Genomic DNA, 25221 nt, shown 5'->3' on the forward strand with positions numbered 1-25221 from the left:
TGCCGGAGCTGCGGCTGCTGTAGTTGTCCTAGCCGGTGCTGGGGCGGCGGGGTGGCGGAGCGGCGGGAGGGAGGGCTGGCGGGGCGAGCGACTGGGAGACGTCTGAAAGACCAACAAGACTTCGGAGACCACAGACGCGCCTGGGGGGACCTGGGGCTTGGGGCGTGCGAGAGTTCCCTTGCATTCGCTGGGAGCGCGCGCGGGGATCGCCCCATGGCCGGGGCTCGGAGCCGCGACCCTTGGGGGGCCTCCGGGATTTGCTACCTTTTTGGCTCCCTGCTCGTCGAACTGCTCTTCTCACGGGCTGTCGCCTTCAATCTGGACGTGATGGGTGCCTTGCGCAAGGAGGGCGAGCCAAGCAGCCTCTTCGGCTTCTCTGTGGCCCTGCACCGGCAGTTGCAGCCCCGACCCCAGAGCTGGTGAGTCACCGCACCCGCCCAGAGTCGCCATGCCCGAGCCACAGATCGTCCCCCTCCCCACTCTGCGGGCCACCTCATATCTCTGTTTTCCAGCTCCACCAAGACTTAGACTGCCCACAGACATCTCACATCCCAACCTGGAGCCTTGCCTCATCTGGCTTGCGTCTGAAGCTGCACTTCCCGGCCCTGAGACCCAGGATTTTGCTTTAGGGATGAGTTGGAAAGCAAGGTTCTTGTCTTGGCAGCGAACCATCTCCTTCTTCCGAGCCTTTCACCCAACTTGCATCCTTGATCCAGCCCCAGGGCCTCTGGCTCCCCTGCTTCTTCCAAGGGCTGAATTCCCCAAGGGAGGGAGACTGTCTGTCTCTGCTTAGAATGGGAGGAGATGGAAAGGACATAGAAGTTGAGGGTGCCATGAGAGGGATGCATGCAGGGCAGACTCCAGAAATAGCTTCCTGCCAGAGCATTGCCGTGGATGGAATGAGGGCAGCAGGGCACTGGAAGGCCAGGAGAGAGCTTCCACTTCTGTGCCTTCAGACCACGGGAAGATTGGGAGAGGATCTGCAGGTCTGGCAACCTGCAGTAGGTGGCTTGGTGATAGAGAGTGGCAGAAAACTGAACCCTCAAAGTACTAGTAGCAGTAGTAGTAGCCGCAGCAGCTGTAGCAGTGAGAGAGATCCAGGAAGGATGCTGGCCAGGCTGCTCCCCTTCCTCCTCCTTAGCAAATTTCCAACTCCAGGAATCTCAGCAGCAGGGAAAGGCCAGGAGGAGTAAGGGGTGGAGGACAATTCTAATTCTTTCTAATCAGTTCAGGACCCATGGGAGATGGATATACTTTTGTGAGGGGCCTGTGACTGGTCATGTTGCCTGTATCCTTGGCTCTCACTACATGTCCGACTGTAAAAAGGGAGGCCAGAGGTGAAGAAAGCTTCTCACCCGCTCCTGCTAGGGGGCTTTTCTCTCTTCAACCAGTGCCTAAGCCACATTAAGTATCCATTACTGGGATCAATGCTGTCCACTGGGACTGTCTTCTCCCTCTACTATTGGTCTGGGGGGCAGGGGGCAGGGACAAGAGCTCATTTCTCTTCACTTGCTTGGGGAGTGGGGGCCTAGCTCTAATCTTTCTTCTTCCATTATCCCTATCATCTGGTAGCAGGGTCGGTGGTCCCCAAAACTTTGGGAGAGATAGAAAGCAACGGACTTCATCTCCTCTTCTGTTTACCATCTGCTTCCTCATTCACCTTTGCTCCCTCCCTTCCTTCCTCCCTCCTTCTCCATCTGCCAGAGTTCGCGGACTGGAGGCCTTTTTAGGACATGCTGAACTCTCTAAGCTATTTCCAGGCAAATTCTAAGTTATTTTTAATAGCCTGGTCTCTTGTCGTTTCCCCCTCCTCTCTGAAGGTGGCCCCTGATTCCGTTTCCCAGAGCCAAGCTGGGGGTATTCCCAGAAGGCCTGACTGCCTCACCCTGCTTTTGCTCCAGCAGGGGGTGCTCTGCTGCCGGGGGGCGGGGGGCATGTGAGAGGCCAGGCACCTGCTCAGTCCCTAGCTTTTGAGTTGCAGGTCGCCTGCCTTAGCACTCACTGATGAAAAAAACTTCTTGCCTGTTTTGATGTCTTTTAGTCTAGCTCTGGGATGAGACTTTAAGGTTTAACCTTTGCTGTGTGGTTCCAGCCTCATTTATTTCCTTCAGTTGTAAAATGGATATAAACAATAGTATTACTACATAGGGTTGTTGTGCAGATTAAGAGTTCTTAATATATGTAAAATGCTTAGAATAGTGCATAGCCCGCAGTGAGTGCTGTGAAAGTGTTAGTAGTACTGCTATTCTTGTATTGTGATTCACAGAGCTCCTTACAGAGATTCTGGATCCAAAGGCTTGGCTAGAGGGCCTCCCTGGCTGAGCCAGCCTTCCAGGCCAAGCATCCTCCCCAGAGGGCCACCCAGATTGAGAGGGGCCAAAGAGGGGCTGGACTTGGGCTGGGGCCCTGGAGTGTGTGGAGAATCGAGAAGTACAGTGGTCATGGGCTACTCCTTTGTCTTCACTTAGCTGAGCTCCCAGGGGGTCCCTCTGCCCCCAGCTGCCAACACTTTTTTTTTTTTGCTTTTCTCTCTGCAGTGGCTGCACTGTGGCTGTCCAGAAGCCTGGGGTAGTTAGGGCTCATGGCATGAAGCCAGGAAGGAGTGTGTGTGTGTGTGGCTGGACCAGAGGTGGAGGGACTAGAGAGGATGCGGCTGGGTGCTCTTGTTCCACTAGGAATCGACTGGTCTCTTCTCCACCAAGAGCCGACTGGGCATATCTATGCACTCAGCTTCTTTCTTCCACATGGGCCCCTCCCCTCCTCCCTACTTTTGGCCTCCAGAGGAGATGTGAACATAGAACAAGGTTAACTTATCTGGGTGCTTAGCTATGCACTGGCTAGCTGTGACACTGGGGTATCTCTATGAGTCCACAAAATGTGTGTGTTCAGTAAACACATTCTGACACTCCCTATGGGGCAAGCACAAAGATGGAAAGACAGCCCCAACCCTCAGAGAGATGGCAACTTCTGTGTTTGGAGGCTGGGGGTACTGCTGACTTGCCTGAAGGTTGCCATTTATTTGTGCAGGGCTGTATCATCCCGTTTCCTTTTCTGCCCAGGGCACCCTCATCTCCCCACTCTCTCCTTCCCTTTCTGGGGTGGTCTCAGTGTTCTAGAGACAGGTCAGTCACTGGGTGGAGTGACAAAATGTTGGAGTTAGGCCCATGTGGATTTGAATTCCAGCATCACTGCTTAATGTCTTTGAGTGAGTTTCCTCATCTCAAAGACAAGAAAAGAATCCTTATCTCATAGGACTGTTGTGATGATTAAATGACATAATGCATGTGACTTGTCTATCCTGGTGCTTGGCACATATGTGGACAGTGATGAATGTTAGTTTCTCATACCCCTGGTGTCTAGCCTCGGATCTCACGTCATAGTAGGTGCTGAATGAATATGATTTCCTTGTCTCACCAGCACCTGACACAGGGCTTGGCATACAATAGACTCTCAATAAGTAGTTGAATGCCAAATGTGTCTTCTCTTCTCTACTACTCCCTATACCCCTTCTCTCTCTTGACACTGGCTCTGACAAGGGATGGCAGCTGCTAAGAGATGAGGAGGAGTTGTGGGAAGGAAGAATGGTTCTTTGCCCTCCCCCTCCACCCCATCAGACCTGGCACAGTGCCCCACAGATGCCTGTCTGTAATACTGCCTAACATGGTTTTGGACCTTGCCCCCCAGGGAGGGAGATGGAGGAGAAGAGTGTGGGAGAGAGGCCTTGAGGTTTGTCCTGCTGCCACTTCTGAGTCTCTCCTTCTGCAAAGAGAGGACCCATGGAGCCAGCTGGGTGTCAATCATCTCACCTCATCCCCCCCTTCACTCCGGCCTGGGGGTTCAGCCCCAGCGGACCCAGGCAGCCTCCATTCCCAGCACTGTGCTCCCCTGGGGAAGACGCCTTGGCTGTGATCATGGAAAATTGTCCTGCCAAGAAAGTTGTAGCTGGGAAAGAGGCTGAGGGGGAGGCAGGAGAGAAGACTGGGTGGGGGTGGAAGGGGAAGGAGAAATCATGGACATGGGGAGAAGGAAGGATGGGGAAGGGGATTCAGGATGTCGGGAAGAGAATGGGGTAGCATTGGAGGCAGAAGGAGAAACTTGTCCCTACCTCCATGCCAGCCAGAGTGACTGATCAAATCCTGGGCTGGCACAGCTTCTGGGAGGTGGGGTCTTTGCTGGGTCCCTGATGAGGGGGCAGTGGGTCCGTATCTAGCCTCTTGCCTGGCCTCTGAAGCTGATCCCTGAGCCACACTCTGATGCCGGTCTGGGGCCCTGTTACTTTTGCTCCCAGCATTCTTCGCATTTCTGGCTGGGTTTCAACTGGACTGGGTTGGGGAGCAGGGCAGAGCTTGGGGATGGGGCCAAGGAGGGGGTAGGGAAGGCCTACTCAGGAACAGGTGCTGGGAACAGGCGGTTCTTTCAAACCAGCACTGTTGGCCTGGCTGCTCGGGTTGGCATGTTTGTGTGTGTGTGTGTCTGTGTGTGTGTGTGTGTGTGTGTGTGTGTGTGTGTGTGTATCTACTGTGTATGTTGATCCCTCATCCAGATAGTATGTACATGCAACGTGATGACTGCACAACCAAGTATATTAATTTGTCCTTGCCAGGGTTTGAGAAAACTGACATTTGCCCCTTCTCTTTAGTCCTTGAACACTCTCTTTAGTACTGAGGGGTTGGGCCTGGGCAGCTCTGAGGAGGTTGGGTCATTCTGACCTCTAACTCCTGTCCCTGTCCCTGCCCCTGCCCCATCTTGCAGGCTGCTGGTGGGTGCTCCCCAGGCCCTGGCTCTTCCTGGGCAGCAGGCGAATCGCACTGGAGGCCTCTTCGCTTGCCCCTTGAGCCTGGAGGAGACTGACTGCTACAGAGTGGACATCGACCAGGGAGGTGTGGCCCCGCATGAACAGAGTAGGGGAAGCGTGTGAGCGGGGAGGAGAGGACTTGGGCTCCTCTTCCCTCCCCTAATTCCCAGTGTCCTGCCTCTAGCTGATATGCAAAAGGAAAGCAAGGAGAACCAGTGGTTGGGAGTCAGTGTTCGGAGCCAGGGGCCTGGGGGCAAGATTGTTGTGAGTATTGCTTCTCATGACTGAATGCAAGGATGGGTTGTGTGTGTGTGTGTGCGTGCGTATGTGTTTATGGTGTGTGCATATGCATAGGTGTGCTTAGAGAACACAAGTTAGGCATATGGTATGATTCCAAGTACATCAGGGAGATATAAAAAGGTGTGAGACATGGTCCTTGTCCTTATAAATGTAAAAACGTCTATGCATTCATTCATCCACCCATTTGTCAAACTCTTACTGAGAACCTTTTAAGCATCAGGCATTGTGCTAGTTACTACAGGGGAAGGCCGGGCTTGGTGGCTCATGCCTGTAATCCCAGCACTTTCGGAGGCCGAGGCAGGTGGATCACCTAAGGTCAAGAGTTCGAGACCAGCCTGACCAACATGGCGAAACCCTGTCTCTACTAAAAATACAAAAAAATTAGCTGGGCGTGGCCGGGCGCGGTGGCTCACGCTTGTAATCCCAGCACTTTGGGAGGCTGAGGTGGGCGGATCACGAGGTCAGGAGATCGAGACCACGGTGAAACCCCGTCTCTACTAAAAATACAAAAAATTGGCCAGGCGTGGTGGCGGGCGCCTGTAGTCCCAGCTACTCGGAGAGGCTGAGGCAGGAGAATGGCGTGAACCCAGGAGGCGGAGCTTGCAGTGAGTCGAGATCGCACCTCTGCACTCCAGCCTGGGCGACAGAGTGAGACTCTGTCTCAAAAAAAAAAAAAAAAAAAAAAAAAAAAAAAATTAGCCGGGCATGGTGGCAGGCGCCTGTAATCCTAGGTACTCGGGAGGCTGAGGCAGGAGGATCACTTGAACCTGGGAGGAGGAGGTTGCAGTGAGCTGAGATCACACCATTGTACTCTAGCCTGGGAGACAAGAGCAAAATTCCGTCTCAAAACAAAACAAACAAACAAACAAAGAAAAAAAAACCAGGGCTCTCTGTTTCTCTCTCTCTCTGTATCTTTCAGTAACACACATAGACACACAACTACCAATACAGATCACTGTGGGGCAGAATCTGGTTCATGTTAAGTGAGTGGTCTAGTCTCCAGTCTATAAAAGTCCAAAGGAGGAGTAGAGAAAAGGCTTCTGCAGAGGGGGTGGTTTGAGCCAGGCTTTAATAATAGGTAATACCTAGCCTGTGCAACATAGTGGGACCCCATCTTTACAAAAAATAAAAACAAATTAGCCAGTCATGGTGGTGCGTGCATGCCTGTAGTCCCAGCTGCACAGGAGGCTGAGGTGGGAGGATCATTTGAGCCCTGGAGGTCGAGGCTGCAGTGAGCCATGATCCTGCCACTGCACTCCAGCCTGGGTGACAGAGTGAGACCTTGCTTTAAAAAAAAAAAAAAAAAAAAAAAAAAAAGTAATACTTGGAGAGTGAAGCGGACAGGAAGTTCTTTCCAGATGAGGTGGTGACACTTACAAAGGTCCAGGGACAGGGCCAAGCTTGGCATTTTGGAGGACTGTGACATGATCAGGGAGACACACATCCTATGTGGTGGCTTAGTTGTGTCTTTTGGCTCCAGGCAGAATGTGGAACAAGGGGATCTCCATTTGAGGGCAAGAAAGTGGGTGCAGACAGTTTGCTGGGTTATGCATGGACCTGTGTAACACTGGCAGGGTAATGGTGCTTGAGTGGTGCCAGCATAGGGGTGTGTGTGTATGTGTGCGTGTGCGTGTGCATGTGAGCACGAATGTATCAGTGTCTGCCAAATCTCTGCATATGGGCAGCATGCCTCAAGCAGGTCCCTGGCCCACAGGGTGAAATGATCCCCATCCCTTCCTCCCCCAGACCTGTGCACACCGATATGAGGCAAGGCAGCGAGTGGACCAGATCCTGGAGACTCGGGATATGATTGGTCGCTGCTTTGTGCTCAGCCAGGACCTGGCCATCCGAGATGAGTTGGATGGTGGGGAATGGAAGTTCTGTGAGGGACGCCCCCAAGGCCATGAACAATTTGGCTTCTGCCAGCAGGGCACAGCTGCCGCCTTCTCCCCTGATAACCACTACCTTCTCTTTGGGGCCCCAGGAACCTATAACTGGAAGGGTGAGTCACTCTTCGGGAAGGGGAGAAGGGGACCAAAACCTTCTCTTACCTCAGAGACAGGGTTGGGGACGGCACATGGCCAAGCATGACCACATGTGCACTGCTGTATGGCCCCAGGGCACTGCCATTCCTTCCACCCCATTGAGCTAGTGCACACGTGAATGGGGGGTGCCTCCTTTCTCTCGCACGGCCAAGTGTTCCTCAACATGCTGGCATGGGCCCCAAGTGCACGCTGGGCCTGCAGCTGGGGCCTGCATGCTCCAACACACTAGCCCACACCTCATCACTGCCATTCCCGTCTCCGCACGCTGCTGCTGGCTGAGCTGACACTCGGTGAGTGTGTTGCCACGTCTGGGGGATCCCAGGAAGCCTGGATTGGGGACAGGGTGGGGAGAGGGCTAGAAAGAAGAGGCGGGGCTTCCCCGTGTGCCTGTCTAACTCAGTGTCCGGCCTGAGGGGTGTTCCTTGAGCCCTGCCCTGGGCACTAACAGGTCTGTCCTTGCAGGCACGGCCAGGGTGGAGCTCTGTGCACAGGGCTCAGCGGACCTGGCACACCTGGACGACGGTCCCTACGAGGCGGGGGGAGAGAAGGAGCAGGACCCCCGCCTCATCCCGGTCCCTGCCAACAGCTACTTTGGTAGGGACCTCTCCCCGGCCCAGAACTGCTCTAACCCTCTGCTCCTCTCTCTTGTCCTCCCTCTCCATGCTCCCATCCTTCTGTCTCTGTTTCTGTGTCTCACCTTGTCTCTCTCTGTCTTTCTGTCTCTGGCTGTGATCTCTCTGGTCTCTTTTTCTCTCTCTACCTCTTCTTCTTCCACCATTTTCTGGCCTTTCTGTGGCTCTGTCTCCCTACTCTGTGGCCCCTCCTCTGGATGTCCCCTTCCTGGTGTCTCACCCCACCCCCCACAGGGTTGCTTTTTGTGACCAACATTGATAGCTCAGACCCCGACCAGCTGGTGTATAAAACTTTGGACCCTGCTGACCGGCTCTCAGGACCAGCCGGAGACTTGGCCCTCAATAGCTACTTAGGTTTGTAAGCTCCTACCTCCTGGACTCTAGGGGCATGGCCCAGCCTCCCCTCTTTCCCCAGGGAACTCGACCTTTGGTGCCTTATAATCTCCTCCTTCCCCAACACACCCCCAGGGAGACATACACTGGGCCCAAATTGTAGAGGAGAGCTGGGTCCAGTGATGAGGACTAAGAAGAAGAGGCCCCCAGGGTGATGGCCTCTGGGGCTGTGAGCCAGGGGTCTCCATGGAGGAAGATTCAGGTGGAGCGAGAGGGCCAGGGCTGAGGATATTCTGGGAAGGACAGTCCCGTCTTCTAGGGGGACTCTCCCTGAGGGATGGATGGTGGGCATATATTGAAGAAAGGGCAAGTGTTGTTGGTAAGTCCCTCTCGTTGTCTCATCTGCATTCCTCCGCAGAGGAGGAGGAAACCAGGCCTGGGAGATGTTTGGGTGAAGCAGGCTCTCTCTCACTCCCACTTGTCTCCCCTCATCCATGTGAAGACTTCCCCTCCCTGCCAGGATGAGAGAGTCGGGGGAAAGAGGTGTACTGGGTGGGATTCGGGCCTGAGAGGGACCTCTAGCTCTTCTAGCTCCCTGGGTGTGGGCAGGGTGAGGCCACTGTGCTCAGCCTCCTACCTGGGCTCCTGGCCTTCTCAGCCATCACCTTTCTCTCTCTTGCCCAGTCCCTGAGGCTGACCTCACTGCACTTTTTGTGCCAAGCTTGTCTCTGGGCCTGGTGGGTGTGGGGGGCTGCCAGGCCCTGTGGGGAGGAAGAGCCATCCAGCTGTGGTGCTGATGACTTGGGGGGACCTATCTTTTGGCTCTTAACCTAGGGGAGGGGGCAGGGTGCAGAGGAGCTGTGACTTGGCTCTTAACCTGTAGGGAGGGGGCAGGGGCTGGGGGAGCTGTGACACACCCCAGCTTCTGAGTCTTGGGGTGAAGACTTAGGGGTAAGTCACCCTTCCCCCAGGCTTCTCTATTGACTCGGGGAAAGGCCTGGTGCGTGCAGAAGAGCTGAGCTTTGTGGCTGGGGCCCCCCGTGCCAACCACAAGGGTGCTGTGGTCATCCTGCGCAAGGACAGTGCCAGTCGCCTGGTGCCCGAGGTTTTGCTGTCTGGGGAGCGCCTGACCTCCGGCTTCGGCTACTCACTGGCTGTGGCTGACCTCAACAGTGATGGGTGAGTGGGTAGAGGGCCGTGCCACCTGAGGGAGGCTGGGTCCAGTAGCCCCAGTCTGGCTGAGGCCACTCAGCCTCCTGCTGGCTCCTCTGGCCAGGGAGGACCCGCACTGAATGTTTCCTTCTCTCCATAGCTGGCCAGACCTGATAGTGGGTGCCCCCTACTTCTTTGAGCGCCAAGAAGAGCTGGGGGGTGCCGTGTATGTGTACTTGAACCAGGGGGGTCACTGGGCTGGGATCTCCCCTCTCCGGCTCTGCGGCTCCCCTGACTCCATGTTCGGGATCAGCCTGGCTGTCCTGGGGGACCTCAACCAAGATGGCTTTCCAGGTGTGACTGGGAACTGGAAAGGCTCGGAGAGGGAGGGGCCACAGGAGGGATGGGGAAGCCCCTCAGAGGTCAGAGTGTGGTCTTCTGAGGACTCAGGGAGGGAGGGTTCCTGGGCTTATGTCTGAGCTTTACCATTTACCAGCTTTCTGACCTTGGCAAGTTCCTAACCTTTTTGCGTTAGCAATATCTGCAGGGAGTGGCCAAGAGGATTAAAGATGATGTACGTAGAGTGCCTGGGATTTTGTAGCCTCTTAATAAAATAGAAAACATACCTGAGTGACTGTGGGGAGTTGAGGCCAGGCCTGGATCTTGTCTGCAAGGCCCTCAGCCAGCGTGACTGCCTTTTCCCTGTGCACTGCAGATATTGCAGTGGGTGCCCCCTTTGATGGTGATGGGAAAGTCTTCATCTACCATGGGAGCAGCCTGGGAGTTGTTGCCAAACCTTCACAGGTGAGGGGAGTCGCTGGGATGAGGGTGGAATCAGCAGAGGCATCAGGGGAGGCAGAGGCCTGTGGGAGGTGGAATTGAGGGAGGCTGACAGCCGGTTCTCTAGGTGCTGGAGGGCGAGGCTGTGGGCATCAAGAGCTTCGGCTACTCCCTGTCAGGCAGCTTGGATATGGATGGGAACCAATACCCTGACCTGCTGGTGGGCTCCCTGGCTGACACCGCAGTGCTCTTCAGGTGAGCCCCCACCGACCTTCTCCCTCCCTGAGGCTGTCAGCCCCTCCCTGTGACTCTGACCCCAGCCTCAGTGCCAAATCTAATGCTGAAGAGTGTTTCCCAGCCTCATGTTCTCATGTTTCTTGTGCTCTTGACTCCCCAATCCCAGGGCCAGACCCATCCTCCATGTCTCCCATGAGGTCTCTATTGCTCCACGAAGCATCGACCTGGAGCAGCCCAACTGTGCTGGCGGCCACTCGGTTTGGTGAGGCGGGATCGGGTGGCACCTGGACCCTGGCAGCTTTCCCTGCCCTCCCTTTGATCCCTTTATCTCCCCAATTTGGGGCTGGGGCTGTGACAGGATGTGACAGATGGGGTGGGGGTAGGGGCCTTGGCCCATCAGCCTCGTTTGGCTCAGGAGCCACCCTTTGCACCTGCAGTGTGGACCTAAGGGTCTGTTTCAGCTACATTGCAGTCCCCAGCAGCTATAGCCCTACTGTGGGTGAGTGCGGTCCCCCTGTGGCTCGCCCTTTTGGGTTTCCCAGGGAGGGGGATCACTTCGAGGTGGTAGAAGAGCACCCCTGGGAATGGGGTGAGCTGGAGCAGCTCTGCAGCTCAGCGGCTCCTCCTCTCCCAACGTGCCATAGCCCTGGACTACGTGTTAGACGCAGACACAGACCGGAGGCTCCGGGGCCAGGTTCCCCGTGTGATGTTCCTGAGCCGTAACCCAGAAGAACCCAAGCACCAGGCCTCGGGCACCGTGTGGCTGAAGCACCAGCATGACCGAGTCTGTGGAGACGCCATGTTCCAGCTCCAGGTGGACACTGACCCCTTGACTTCTGAGGGTCGTTGTCATGGCTCCATCAATTTTCCCTGATTCCTCTTAGCTGCTTCTTCCCAAGCAAACTCGTGCCTCCTTCTAAGACCTACACACGTGAGAAGCCTGTCTTCTGAGCTCACTTCCTCCTCATCTGCTGCCCTCTCCTGTCATTTCTGCACTCTCTGAAGGAGGAAGAGGTGCAAGGGGCTTCATGTCCCCCCTTCCAGCTGAATGGAGGAGGTGGCAGCTTTTATCATCACATCTGGTCCTCAAAGCCCTAAAGGTTTCCCCTGTCCCCTACCCCAGTCTTTCTCCCTCCTCCTTGCTCAGTTCTCCACCTCTCTCATTCATCTCCCTAAGCTTCTTTCCAAGTTTTAGAATTGGTCCTAGGTCTGGCTGGGGCACTGAGCAGGGCTGAGGCCTGGGGATTGTTCCAGTGAGGAACAGACCTTCCTCTTCCTAGGAAAATGTCAAAGACAAGCTTCGAGCCATTGTAGTGACCTTGTCCTACAGTCTCCAGACCCCTCGGCTCCGGCGACACGCTCCTGGCCAGGGGCTGCCTCCAGTGGCCCCCATCCTCAATGCCCACCAGCCCAGCACCCAGCGGGCAGAGGTGAGCATGGGTTCTGGTTTAGCCCAGGAGGAGGAGCTGGGAGGGCAAAGATCATGGTCCCTCCCCAGTGACACAAATTCACAGCTCACAGAGCCCTTTCACGTATGCTACTCCAGTAATTCCTCATATCTCTAGGTGCCCAAATGACCGTGTTCCTAGTCAAGGGGACAGAGCTCCTCTACTCCATGTAGTCATTCAGGGGGCTCAGGTTGATGGGATTCTGTAATCTTCAAATGTGGCCTTCAAGCTCTTGAAGTCACATCCATCCCATTCAGCTGGAAGGGGGAACGTGAGGCCCCTTGCTTGCATGGTTTTTATGGCTGGCCTAGAAGTGGTGCCCTTGACATCATTTCCTGTTCTAAATCCGGAACTCAGTTACATGCATGTGAGCTGGGGCAGTGTGGCCCAGCTCTTGACTTGCTGCTAGTCTCTACCATGGCATGGTAGTGCTCCCATCATTTTATTGCAGAGGAGAGGACGCAGTTCAGGATCACATGGTTAGTAAGCAGCAGATCTGAGAGTTGAGCACAGGTTGTTTAATCCTGTGATACTCTAACCCAGCATATGCCATGGTGACAGGTTTGCCCCCTGCCTTGCCCCCTAGGAATGCCCCTTATCTCATGTCTCTCCCCAGATCCACTTCCTGAAGCAAGGCTGTGGTGAAGACAAGATCTGCCAGAGCAATCTGCAGCTGGTCCGTGCCCGCTTCTGTACCCGGGTCAGCGACACGGAATTCCAGCCTCTGCCCATGTGAGGAGGGCAGAGAGCAGGGTGGGGGTGGGAGGGCAAGAGTTCAAGGATTGAGAGAAAGCCCTCTCAGGAGGACCAGTCAGAGGGAAGGGCTGAGCCTGCAGAGAAGGCAGAAGGTGGAAGAGGACCTGCCGATGGACTTGGAGACTGAGATGAGGGTCAGTGATGGGGCCACGGGGGCTCCCATGGCAAGGAGTAGCAATCCTTCACAGTACACTAATAATATGCAGTCTACATACATCTCATTGGTTAGTCTTCAAACCTCTGTGAGGTAGGAAATATATTAGTCTCATTTTATAGATGGAGAACTGAGGCCTAGAGAGATTAAGTTACTTGCGCAAGGTAAGTAATGGTGGAGCTGAGATGAGAACGGAGGTCCCCTGACTCCCAGTCATGTGTACAGAGGCCTGAGGCTTGGATGGGTGTGATGGGGACCTGGGGTGGGAAGAGAGGCTCAGGGAGTGAAGGCAGGTACTGGGGGAGCAGACTGGGAGGGGGAGTGATAGGGGGAGGTGTTCAGAACTTAGCAGGAGTGGGGTCTGACTCTCCAGGGATGCGGATGGAACAACAGCCCTGTTTGCACTGAGTGGGCAGCCAGTCATTGGCCTGGAGCTGATGGTCACCAACCTGCCATCGGACCCAGCCCAGCCCCAGGCTGATGGGGATGATGCCCATGAAGCCCAGCTCCTGGTCATGCTTCCTGACTCACTGCACTACTCAGGAGTCCGGGCCCTGGACCCTGCGGTGAGGACCTGGGGGCAGGATGGGGTGGGGTCTTGAGGGGCTCCAGTAACCCAGACTGACCTTGCCTTCTCTCCCATTCCAGGAGAAGCCACTCTGCCTGTCCAATGAGAATGCCTCCCATGTTGAGTGTGAGCTGGGGAACCCCATGAAGAGAGGTGCCCAGGTTGGCACATCTGCCCTTATCCCTACGTGAGTAGCCTCTCCATAAGCCCATAGACCACCCCTGACTCTAATCTCTTTCCACCCTTGGCCTAGGTCACCTTCTACCTCATCCTTAGCACCTCAGGGATCAGCATTGAGACCACGGAACTGGAGGTAGAGCTGCTGTTGGCCACGTAAGCCAGGCGGGGCCGGAGGGGTGAGGTGGGGGTAGTCATATTGACCTCATCTGACCCCTTGGGAGGTGCCTGTGCCTGATGCCCATACTTGCCCCTGCCCACTCACCAGGATCAGTGAGCAGGAGCTGCATCCAGTCTCTGCACGAGCCCGTGTCTTCATTGAGCTGCCACTGTCCATTGCAGGGTGAGCCTGGCCCAAGTGGGCACCTCCAGTGGAGGGAGGGGGCATTGCCACTTCCAAACCTTGGCCAGGGCCCTGCCTCCTTTGAGCCAGGCCCCAGACCTTCTCACCCCTGTTCTGACCTCTCCATGCCAGGATGGCCATTCCCCAGCAACTCTTCTTCTCTGGCGTGGTGAGGGGCGAGAGAGCCATGCAGTCTGAGCGGGATGTGGGCAGCAAGGTCAAGTATGAGGTCACGGTAAGTGTCAGGGATGAGGCCCCTCCATGGTCGCCCTCCCTCCTTGGCACAGAGGAGAGGCTGAGCTGTGTCCCCAGGGCTGGGGCTCTTCTACCATGTGGCAGCATGCTGGTCTAGCGAGTTTGAGGCCTCTGTCCTGCATATGGACCTTGGCTGTAGGAAGGTGTTTCTGCTGGGGCCTCACTTGACCATTTCCTGGTCATTCTGTCTGGCTGTCACACCTGCTGGTCTGGTAGGCCATGAGAGTCCAGGGAAGCTTCTCCGCTGTGGGCCTCAGCTGGGGGATGGGAGCATGGGGCGGGGGTTAATGTCTCTCCCTAGAACTCTGCCTTTGCTTGGCTGGGCCCTCTCCTCACACCTTCCAGGGACACTTCCAGGGTTTCCTGGATTTGGAGGGTGGAGAGAATGGTGCCTGGTGGGGTCTAGGATCCTGAGTATTTGTTGAAATTGTGTTTCCTGAGGGCCTTCTCTTCAGCCCTTGTTCCTTCCATCTCTGTGGATTTAGGATCCACTTGAAAGCTGAGTTCCTTGGCTGGGCACGGTAGCTCATGCCTGTAATCACAGCACTACAGGAGGCCAAGGTGGCAGGATCGCTTGAGCCCAGGAGTTAGAGACAAGCCTGGGCAACATAGATCCTGTCTCTATAAAAAATTAAAAAAAAAAAAAGAAAAACTGAGGTCCCTCCCCTCATACTCTCTTTTTCCCACAGGTTTCCAACCAAGGCCAGTCGCTCAAAACCCTGGGCTCTGCCTTCCTCAACATCATGTGGCCTCATGAGATTGCCAATGGGAAGTGGTTGCTGTACCCAATGCGGGTGGAGCTGGAGGGCGGGCAGGGGCCTGGGCAGAAAGGGCTTTGCTCTCCCAGGCCCAACATCCTCCACCTGGTGAGGCTTAGGTGGGGGTGGGGGTTAGACGTTGGGAGAGATGTTATGGGGAGTAAGGGTAGTGAGTGCCGTGTTGGGGCAGGAGGAAGGCGGTGGGGAGGAGATTCGATCTCGGCACTGCTGTGATTGGAGGGACACTCACTAAGAACCCCCCTTCTGTGTCCAGGATGTGGACAGTAGGGATAGGAGGCGGAGGGAGCTGGAGCCGCCTGAGCAGCAGGAGCCTGGTGAGCAGCAGGAGCCCAGCATGTCCTGGTGGCCAGTGTCCTCTGCTGAGAAGAAGAAAAACATCACCCTGGTGAGGGCAGGCCAGACTTGGTGCAGCCAGAATGGGGTGTGCAGTGGAGCCAGAGCTCCAGGGTGCTGTGTGTCCAGGAAGGGTAGCCTGTTGAGACACATGATGGTCTGGGTGCAAGTTGACCAGATGTTCCCATCACAGTTCATAGGAGGGAGTGCCCGGGAGGCAGCTAGTGACACTGCAGACCCCCTTCATGCTCAGCTCCTGCAATTGCTCACTCTAGAACAGGTCACTCTACCTGAAGCCAGTTAGTTAGCCAAGCAATTGATTCGCATTACGTTTATATAAAGCATTACATTTTATAGGTGATGGGATGGGGTTAGCCCATTCTCACACTTTGAGGTCTGTTTGTCATTCTTTTGAACTCTTATAAGATAAAAAAGTCAATTTGTGTAAGGACACTTGCTCGATTTTTACAGTATTAAAAATGTTAAGTTCTTTTTTGTTGTTGTTGAGACGGAGTCTTGCTCTGTCGCCCAGGCTGGAGTGCAGTGGCGCGATCTCAGCTCACTGCAACCTCCGCCTCCCTGGTTCAAGTGATTCTCCTGCCTCAGCCTCCCGAGTAGCTGGGACTACAGGTGCATGCCACCACACCCGGCTAATTTTTGTATTTTTAGTAGAGACAGGGTTTCACCATGTTGGCCAGGCTGGCTGGTCTCGAATTCCTAACCTCAAGCGATCTGCCTGCCTCGGCCTCCCAAAGTGCTAGGATTATAGGCCTGAGCCACGCACTCGGCAAAAACCCTAAATTTTAAAAGTTCTAATAATTAAGATGACAGTATATTATATGTGATTTATTAAGTTTACCTCTTTTGAGCAGTTTTGCTTTCCCCTTTTCTGCTTGTTTCGCAGAGTTGTGTTGTTTAGGTGAAGGTATTGAGCAGATCCGCACATGCTCTGTGCCTCTCCCTGCTAGGATGGGGCTCGCAGTAAGAATGTGGTGGGGACGTAGATTAGGAGGCCTTTGGCCTGATTGTAAGGAGGTGGAGGTAAACCCCAGGTAGAGCCAAGGAGATCCTTTGCAGGGGAATGTCAGCAGCTGCTGCAGTCCCTGCTTTGGGCCCTCACCTCCCCTGGGAGCATGGCATGAGGCAAACTGAAGGACGTCAGGGGATGTAGGAACCCATGTGGTGGCTGTTGCTCTATGACATGGATAGTCCTCCCTTCTCCACTTGACAGATTTCCTCTGAGAGGCCTCCCTTTTAAATGGGAACTTTGAAATAGATTCTTTTTGTTTTCATGTTAAAATGTATTTATTTATTTAAATGACAAAAATTATATTTATCATGTATAATACAATGTTTTGAAATATGTATATACTGTGGAATGGCTATATTGAGCTAATTAACATATGCATCACCTCACATACTTATTTTTGTGGTAAGAACACTTAAAATCTGTTCTCTTAGTGATTCTCAAGAATACAATATGTTGTTATTAACTAGAGTCCCCATGTTGTGCAATAGATCTCTTAAATAGATATCTCTTCCTTCTGTCTAACTGAAACTTTGTATCTTTTGACCACCATCTCCTCCATCTCCCCAGCCACACCCCGCCTCCACCCCAGCCCTAGGTAACAACTATTCTACTCTCTACTTCTATGAGTTCAACTTTCCCATTCCACACATAAGTGAGATAATGCAATATTTATCTTTCTGAGTCTGGCTTACTTTGCTTAACATAATCTCTAAAATAGATTCTTTTACAAAAAAGGCAGAAGGCCTTGCTTTTAGACAGCTTGGCCAAGGATTCTTGAATGGCTCAAAAGTGGCAAAATAAAAGATAACTCAAAGAATTCAGACACTCTTAAAGCCATTCTTCTGTGTCTGGATCGTGGTGTGATGAATGTAACATAACTTTCAGGCAAATGGGTCGTGAGGTGGTGATCGGGCCAAATGGATTTAGGTCAGTCCTGGAAAGAACAGAGCCTGAGTCCCCTGTCCCCCCAGGAGCTCCTGAGGCAGCCTCCTCCTCCTTTAGTGAGTTTGGGTTTAAGGCAGGAGTGTGGCTTTGCCGAATTTGGACCTGAGTTCAAATATTTGCTCCACCACTCATTAGCTTTGCTAGTGCTGTGACCTGAGGCAGGTAGCTTGGCTTCATTGGGCCTCCTCAGTTTCTTCCTTTGAAAAATGAGGATGATAATGTGCACCTTGCAGGACTGTTGCAAAGCTTAAGTGAGATGAGTGCCCAACAAGTAGTAGGTGCTCAATAAATGGGACTGTCATTAGGTAACATAAGCATCACTTGGGGAAGCTACTCTGCCTGTGCTGTCAAGTAAGAGATTCCCTTCCATGCTGCGCTCTCCACGCATTTCAAAGCTGAATAGCTCAGATTTGGGGCAGGCAGCTATTTTGGATATAAGATTAGTTTGAGAAGACTTCCTGGAGGAGGGGAGTTTGAGGTCAAGTAAGGAAAATGGGAGAGATGGCAGTCTCAGCAGGGTCGAGCTGAGTGGCTTAGACCCCTGTCTGTTCTTATCCCTAGGACTGCGCCCGGGGCACGGCCAACTGTGTGGTGTTCAGCTGCCCACTCTACAGCTTTGACCGCGCGGCTGTGCTGCATGTCTGGGGCCGTCTCTGGAACAGCACCTTTCTGGAGGTGAGGATACCACTGGGGCTCTAGTCTGTGTTTCTTCTTCCTCCAAAGCCCCTCCAGAACTCACTTCTCCTCCTCCCTCCTCACTGTCCAAATGCAGCATCCTTTTTTTTTTTGAGACGGAGTCTTCCTTTGTCCCCCAGGCTGGAGTGCAGTGGCGCGATCTCAGCTCACTGCAACCTCTGCCTCCTAGGTTGAAGAGATTCTCCTGCCTCAGCCTCCTGAGTAGCTGGGATTACAGGCACGTGCCACTACACCCGGTATTTTTGTATTTTTCATAGAGACGGGGTTTTGCCATGTTGGCCAGGCTGATCTCAAACTCCTGACCTCAGGTGATCCACCCTCCTTGGCCTCCCAAAGTGCTGGGATTACAAGTGTGAGCCACTGCGCCCAGCCCAAACGCAGCATACTCTTAACCCAAACCAGGCAGAAACATCCTTTGTGTTGGGCACCATTACATTTATAATTTCAGGAGGTAAGGGGAAGGGAGGGAGACATGGGGCATTTAGGAGAAGGGTCTCCTTCCCTGTTCCCTTAGGAGTACTCAGCTGTGAAGTCCCTGGAAGTGATTGTCCGGGCCAACGTCACAGTGAAGTCCTCCATAAAGAACTTGATGCTCCGAGACGCCTCCATAGTGGTGAGCTGCAGGGCTGGGGGATAGGTGGGGAAGACTCTCTTCTTTCCTGCTCCCTCCAGCTCTTGTTCCATTGACCCCTTGCTCCCCAGATCCCAGTGATGGTATACTTGGACCCCACGGCCGTGGTGGCAGAAGGAGTGCCCTGGTGGGTCATCCTCCTGGCTGTACTGGCTGGGCTGCTGGTGCTAGCACTGCTGGTGCTGCTCCTGTGGAAGGTGAGGCTTGGAGAAGGTGGGGCTGATGGGGGTGGACTTCCTGGTCGGGTGGGCAGCATTTTGTACTGTGGTTCTGTCACCCACCCACACACTCATGAATTCAGCAAATCTGCACTGAACACTTGCCCTGCATGTCTCAGGAACTCTATTAGTCCCTGGATGTTTCAAAGATAAATCAGATGCAGGCTGGGTGCAGTGGCTCATGCCTGGAATCCCAGCACTTTGGGAGGCCTAGGCAGGTGGATCACTTGAGGTCAGGAGTTCGAGACCAGCCTGGACAGCATGGTGAAACCCCATCTCTACTCAAAATACAAAATTAGCTGGGCGTGGTGGCATGCGCCTGTAGATCCAGCTACTTGGGAGGCTGAGGCAGGAGAATCGATTGAACTCGAAAGGTGGGGTTGCAGTGAGCCAAGATGGCGCAATTGCACTCCAGCCTGGGTGACAGAGTGAGACTCCGTCTCAAAAAAAAAAAAAAAAAAAAAAAAAACCGGGCACGGTGGCTCATGCCTGTAATCCCAGCAACTTTGGGAGGCTGAGGTGGGTGGATCACCTGAGGTCAGGAGTTCAAGACCAAGCTGGGCAACGTGGTGAAATCCTGTCTCTATTAAAAATACAAACAAACAAAAAAAATTAGCTGGGCATGGTGGTGGGCGCCTGTAATCCCAGCTACTTGGGAGAATTGGTTGAACCTGGGAGGTGGAGGTTGCAGTGAGCCGAGATTGCGCCACTGCACTCCAACCTGGGTGACCGAGCAGGACTCTGTCTCAAAAAAAAAAAAAAAAAAAAAAAAAAAAAAAGAAAGAAATCAGATGCAGATCTCGTTCTCAGGGATTTTATAGTCCAGTGGGATGGGAGTGGTGAGCCTGTCGTCAAGGACAAGGCAGGAAGTGTTGAGTTGAGAAAATGCAGTGGGACTTTAGAGGGAAAAAAGCTTGAGAGGAGGTAGCACTGGAACCAGTCCTTAGAGGAAGGTGGAGTAGTAAGGTCAGGACGTAAGGGGATGAGGTAGGTGGGGTCCTTCAGGACCATGGTAGGCAAAGTCATGGAGGCAGAAAAGTGTGATCTGACTTAACTATAATGTGGCAGCGAAAACTGGAAAGGTAAATGTGGCCAAGAAGGCCAACAAGCACGGAGAATGGCCTCCAGGGAACTGCCCTCATGGAGGAACTCGGAGCTTCCACATACCAGGCTCTTCATGGAAGCATTCTTGTACACCCAGAGCTGTATACCGAATCATATTGGCATCCAGGGCTCAATGTAAAAGTATGCACATGCACACGTCAGTACACGGAATCACATACATCACCAGGGGTAATATGCTGAGCCATCTGCCACATCTGGGGCTGTGTTCAGAACCACACATGTCCTTGGGGCTCTGGAGAACTGCCCCTGCTTGTGCTTGCTCTTTGGGACCAATCAAAGACTGAGCCACCCTTTGGCAAGTGTGAATCATCAGTAGACCAGGCTCTGGAGTGGCATCCAAGCTGTTGGGAACCTTCCCAGTCTTAGGGGAGATTGATGCCTCTGTGAAACTGGTCCCAGGATGCTTGCTCCCTGCTCCCATGGAAGGAAGACAGAGCAGAGATAGGGGCTCCTGTCCTTCCTCAATCTTTCCATCGTCTGCCTCCTCTGCCCTGCTTCTCCCTCGACATCCCAGTGTGGCTTCTTCCATCGGAGCAGCCAGAGCTCATCTTTTCCCACCAACTATCACCGGGCCTGTCTGGCTGTGCAGCCTTCAGCCATGGAAGTTGGGGGTCCAGGGACTGTGGGGTAACTGTTGTGTGTGTGCATGTGTATATGTGTGTGTGGGTATGTATGTGTGTGAATAAAAGGAGAATTCCCAGCATTCAGGGGATCAGGAATGTTCAGGGTGAAAAATGAGATTGCATGAGAGTGATGTGAGGTGAGAGGTAATTAGAAGGGTGCAGATATAAGGGTAAGTCTACACAGCCTGAGGCGTGCACAAAGGGTTGGTGGGCTCATGGGATGTGAGCATGTGGGAGTGTGGGGAGGTTGCATGCATGCTTTTTTCTATGGGCATGAGTGTGCAAGGAGATGAATGTGTAAGGAGATGTCATGCAGTCTGAGCATGTAGGAGTCTCGGGCCTCTGAGTGTGAGTGTGCAGGGGTACATTCTCACCCTGGTGTGTAAGGGCCAGCATGGTCCTCATTTAGGGTGGGGCTAGACTACTGTATTGATGGACAAGAGGGCGTTGCTGTAAGGGGCATGCTGCCCAAGGTACAAGTACACAGGGTGCATGTTTATGAGGCTTGAGAGGTATCATTCCAGAGATGCAGGGGACTAGGAAGCCATTTTCTTCCTCAGGTCTTGTTTGTGTTCTGGGGGACACTATTGGGTCTCTTCAGAAGCTAGAGTGGGTAGAAATCTTGAGTCAGGTCCTGATGCTCCACCCTCAAGGCCATCTTTCAGGGGCCAAGGGGGATACCCTTGGTCCTGCCTCTTGGACGCCCTCCTGGTCTCTCTTACTGTGAATGAGAACCTGGGGACACGGCACTGATGGGAGCACCGTGGGTGTTGCCCACCGCACCAGTTGCTGTTCAGCCTATTTCCTTTCTGCCGCAGCAGGGATGGTGAGGGCGAGGAGCTGTGCTGCGCTAGGCATCTGCTCCAGGGACCGCAGCTCTTCCGGCTCCTCATGGTCTGGCCTGGTGTCCTTATAGATGGGATTCTTCAAACGGGCGAAGCACCCCGAGGCCACCGTGCCTCAGTACCATGCGGTGAAGATTCCTCGGGAAGACCGACAGCAGTTCAAGGAGGAGAAGACGGGCACCATCCTGAGGAACAACTGGGGCAGCCCCCGGCGGGAGGGCCCGGATGCACACCCCATCCTGGCTGCCGACGGGCATCCCGAGCTGGGCCCTGATGGGCATCCAGGGCCAGGCACTGCCTAGGTTCCCATGTCCCAGCCTGGCCTGTGGCTGCCCTCCACCCCTTCCCCAGAGATGGCTCCTTGGGATGAAGAGGGTAGAGTGCGCTGCTGGTGTCGCATCAAGATTTGGCAGGATCGGCTTCCTCAGGGGCACAGACCTCTTCCACCCACAAGAACTCCTCCCACCCAACTTCCCCTTAGAGTGCTGTGAGATGAGAGCGGGTAAATCAGGGACAGGGCCATGGGGTAGGGTGAGAAGGGCAGGGGTGTCCTGATGCAAAGGCGGGGAGAAGGGATCCTAATCCCTTCCTCTCCCATTCACCCTGTGTAACAGGACCCCAAGGACCTGCCTCCCCGGAAGTGCCTTAGCTTAGAGGGTCGGGGAGGAGGTTGTGTCACTGACTCAGGGGCTGCTCCCTCTCTAGTTTCCCCTCTCATCTGACCTTAGTTTGCTGCATCAGTCTAGTGGTTTCGTGGTTTCGTCTATTTATTAAAAAATATTTGAGAACAAAAGCTTTGCCTCTTAGAGTCTTGCTCCGTCATCCCCAGCGTCTCTGATTCTTCCTGGTGCCCCCAGCTCAGGATGAAGGTGGTAGTGGGGAGAGAGGGTCAGGGGGGCTTGGCAGGGATGCATGCACCATGACTTTTGTGACCAGTTCCTAGAGACACATGGGTGTAGCCTCAGGAGGAAAGCGAGAGGAGCTTTACCATGGGAACAAAGGAAAGGGACAACATTGGGAGGCAAACGTTGGGAGACTAGTCCAGAAACTTGCAGTCGAGTATACAACAGGGTCCTAGTGTTTCCTCCCTATGGTCAGGGTAGAAGTAGAGCTTTTTCACTGTCGAAGGTGGGACTGAAGTTAGAGATTGCCCTGGCAGAGGTTGGGGAGAGGGGGACTAGGAGGTGGTACATGACTGGCTTCTCTCATTCTGCTAGGTCCCTCTCAGTGGAAGATAGATAGGCTGGTGGGTGGCTTGTTCTAATTGGAGGCTGGGGAAGGAGCAAATGAGTACCTTGGGGCTTGGGAAAGATTATTTGACAGCCTTTCCCATGATGTGGGGCCCAACAGGTAGCCACTTGAGGGGAGGGGGCTGTCGTTCCATTTGGATTTCAGAGAACTGGGCGTTCTCAAGATCCTTCCAGGTCTCTCTGGTGAGGCAGCAGCCGTCCCCAATGTGTTTCCAGGTGGGCTCGAAAACTTGCTGCCACATGAAGGCCCAGCTTCCATATGGTTCTGCCACATGCTCCCAGAAAAACAGCACACCTCCCTGGGAGGGAGGAGAGAGTTAGTGTCACTTGGCTCCATTCTGACCCTGCTCCCTATCTCGCTGATCAAGACAGTCAAACTTCTTGGTGAAATGGGAGCTGCTGATCTGAGAGTTCATGGAGCAAACTGTTGTGCCCCTGACCTTTTCTGCATCCCCTGCTACTGCCTTCAAAGTGCATGTAAAGAACCTCATAACTGAAGGGAGTGGCTGGTGGGAGATCTTTAAAGGCTGACCAGAATAACTGAGGGCATGCAGAAGGGGAAACTGAGAAACAGGAGTGGAGGGCTCATTGTATTATTATTATTTTTTGAGATAGAGTCTCAGTCTGTTGCCCAGGCTGGAGTGCAATGGCATGATCTCGGCTCACTGCAACCTCCACCTCCCAGGTTCAAGCGATTCTCCTGCCTCAGCCTCCCGAATAGCTGGGATTACAGGCATGAGCCACCATGCCCAGCTACTTTTTGTATTTTTCAGTAGAGACAGGGTTTCACCATGTTGGCCAGTCTGGTCTCAAACTCCTGGCCTCAAGAGATCCACCTGCCTTGCCTCCCAAAGTGCTGGATTACAGGCGTGAGCCACCTCGCCCAGCTGGGCTCATTGTATTCTGAGATACACGCACCAACCTCTCTCACAAAACCCAGATGCATTCACAAGCTGCTTCCTGGACATTGCTGTGAACATCCCAGGGAAACCTCAGGCCCAACTCTTGACTGAAGCTGGGGTTCCTCAAGCTCCTCGCCTCACTATACTCTCCCTAGGTGATCTCAAACCTAGTAAGTCCAAAACAGCTTTCTTCCATCTCAGCAAATGGCACTTTTCATCGGCTCTCCCCTCAGTTGCTCATGCTAGAAACCTGGAAACTATTCTGAACGTTCTCTCCACAATCTGATGGATTCTACTCTACTTCCCCTACTATCTTTACCTAGAACACTCTTTTATTTTCCCCACCCCGTCCACACTCTGCTTAATCCCTCAGATCTCTCTCTCTCTCTCTCTTTATTTATTTGTTCTTTTGATACAGGGTCTCACTCTGTGGCCCAGGCTGGAGTGCAGTGGTGCGATCATAGTTCACTGTAACTTTGAACTATCAGGCTCAAGTGATCCTCCCACCTCAGCTTCCTGAGTAGCTAGGACTATAGGCATGCGCCACCACGCCTGGCTAGCTTTTGTATTTTTTTTTGTAGAGATGGTGTCTCACTATGTTGACTTGGCTGGTCTCGAACTCCTGGGCTCAAGTCATCCTCCTGCTTCAGCCTCCCAAGCACAGATCTCGATTTAAACCTCAGTCCCTTAGGTGTCCCCCCCGCTCCCCTCCCTGTCCCACGGTGGTAGGTGATTCTCCTGTTGCTTCCACAGCACACAATTGTGCCCCGTCGTGGCACTGGTCATGTCTCCTATTCACCAGCAGGTAGGGGCGGATGGGGTGTCTAATGTGCTACTTACTACCTCAGACGCCCCATTCTGGGGGCCAAACCCTGGGGCGGCTGATGCTGCGTTTGCCTGCCCCACACCCATCCCCTTCCCACCCTGCTTACCGGCCTCAGTACTCTCCGGACCTCCTGCAGGACCTTCCTCGGGCTCTGCACAGAGCACAGCACCAGGGTGCAGACCACCACATCCATGGAGCCATCAGCCAGCTGTTTCATGTCCTCTCCAGGAGCCACCACAAACCGCTCATATTGGAGGTGCCTGTTCTCAGCCATGCTCTTTGTCAGGAACTTCTCAAAGTGGGGATTTGGGTCTAGGCAGGTGACCCTGCAGCCCGGTGGGTAGAACTGAAAGTTGGCTCCGGTTCCGCAGCCCAGCTCCAGTAGGGCCACTTCCCCGGAGGCTCCTGTAAGCCCCTTTATCTGGCTGAAGAGCTCCCGTTTCTTGCTCTCCATCTTGCGGTTGCTCTTGGGAGTCAGCACGGCCATCAGGTAGGGGAAGTAGCTTTTGCACAGGGGCTGCCAGCAGCCCAGCAGAGCCATGAGGTGCAGGGGCAGGGTAAGAAGCAGCACCAGCAGCTGCAGGAGTGGGACCAGGACGTCCATGGCAGACCAGCTCTGAGCTGTGCTTCCGCTGGGGCACTGGCTTTTTCCCTGCTCAGCCTCTGCAGGCACTGGCGTCCCCTGACGCTGTGATAGGACTTTGCTCCTTGTCTCCTACTTGACAATTTCCTATTTGCCAGAGTTGAGTGGGTGTATGGAATTCCTCCAGAGGGCGCAGGTCCCACAGTCCCACAAGCTTTTCAATGACTTTTATGCGGGCGGAGGGACAGGTGGTACCCATGTTCCTGAGTTCTGGGGCACTGTGCCCAGCTGAAACGGGGCAGGGGTTGCTGAGTCATCTCAGAGGGAGTGGGAAAGGGTAAGGGGATATGTTTCAGATGACAGACTCATGGCGGGGGAGTGTGGGGGGCTGGCAGGGCTTTGGGGGTGGGTAGTGGCGAATGCTGGGGACAGAGTTGACTCATGGGACATGTCCTGGCCT

At 54.0% G+C, this 25221-nt stretch overlaps 2 protein-coding genes across 5 annotated transcripts; one reads left to right on the top strand and one right to left on the bottom strand.

Annotated features, from left to right (window-relative positions):
* ITGA7 (integrin subunit alpha 7) lies at positions 1-21993 on the top strand. 4 transcript variants are annotated; one of them, XM_030822496.1, is made up of 26 exons: positions 1-419; positions 4753-4880; positions 4980-5059; positions 6842-7097; positions 7603-7734; positions 8007-8126; positions 9077-9284; positions 9418-9611; positions 9973-10061; positions 10165-10292; positions 10441-10536; positions 10712-10773; positions 10919-11088; positions 11555-11704; positions 12339-12454; positions 13006-13198; positions 13281-13361; positions 13454-13533; positions 13646-13720; positions 13853-13955; positions 14665-14841; positions 15008-15139; positions 17624-17737; positions 18273-18371; positions 18461-18586; positions 21272-21993. In XM_030822496.1, the coding sequence occupies exons 1-26, from the start codon at positions 214-216 to the stop codon at positions 21500-21502; spliced, it is 3546 nt and encodes a 1181-aa protein (XP_030678356.1). In that variant the 5' UTR covers positions 1-213; the 3' UTR covers positions 21503-21993. The 4 variants fall into 4 exon arrangements, with proteins under 4 accessions (XP_030678356.1, XP_030678353.1, XP_030678354.1 ...); XM_030822493.1 differs by lacking the exon at positions 8007-8126; XM_030822494.1 differs by lacking the exon at positions 7603-7734.
* METTL7B (methyltransferase like 7B) lies at positions 21950-24991 on the bottom strand. The gene is made up of 2 exons (XM_003252854.2): positions 24285-24991; positions 21950-22749 (listed from the first exon to the last, which is right to left on the bottom strand). The coding sequence occupies exons 1-2, from the start codon at positions 24780-24782 to the stop codon at positions 22513-22515; spliced, it is 735 nt and encodes a 244-aa protein (XP_003252902.1). The 5' UTR covers positions 24783-24991; the 3' UTR covers positions 21950-22512.
* Positions 24992-25221: the final 230 nt, after the last annotated feature.

The sequence above is a fragment of the Nomascus leucogenys genome, chromosome 11 (assembly GCF_006542625.1).
Source record: "Nomascus leucogenys isolate Asia chromosome 11, Asia_NLE_v1, whole genome shotgun sequence".
Taxonomy (NCBI): Eukaryota; Metazoa; Chordata; class Mammalia; order Primates; family Hylobatidae; genus Nomascus; species Nomascus leucogenys.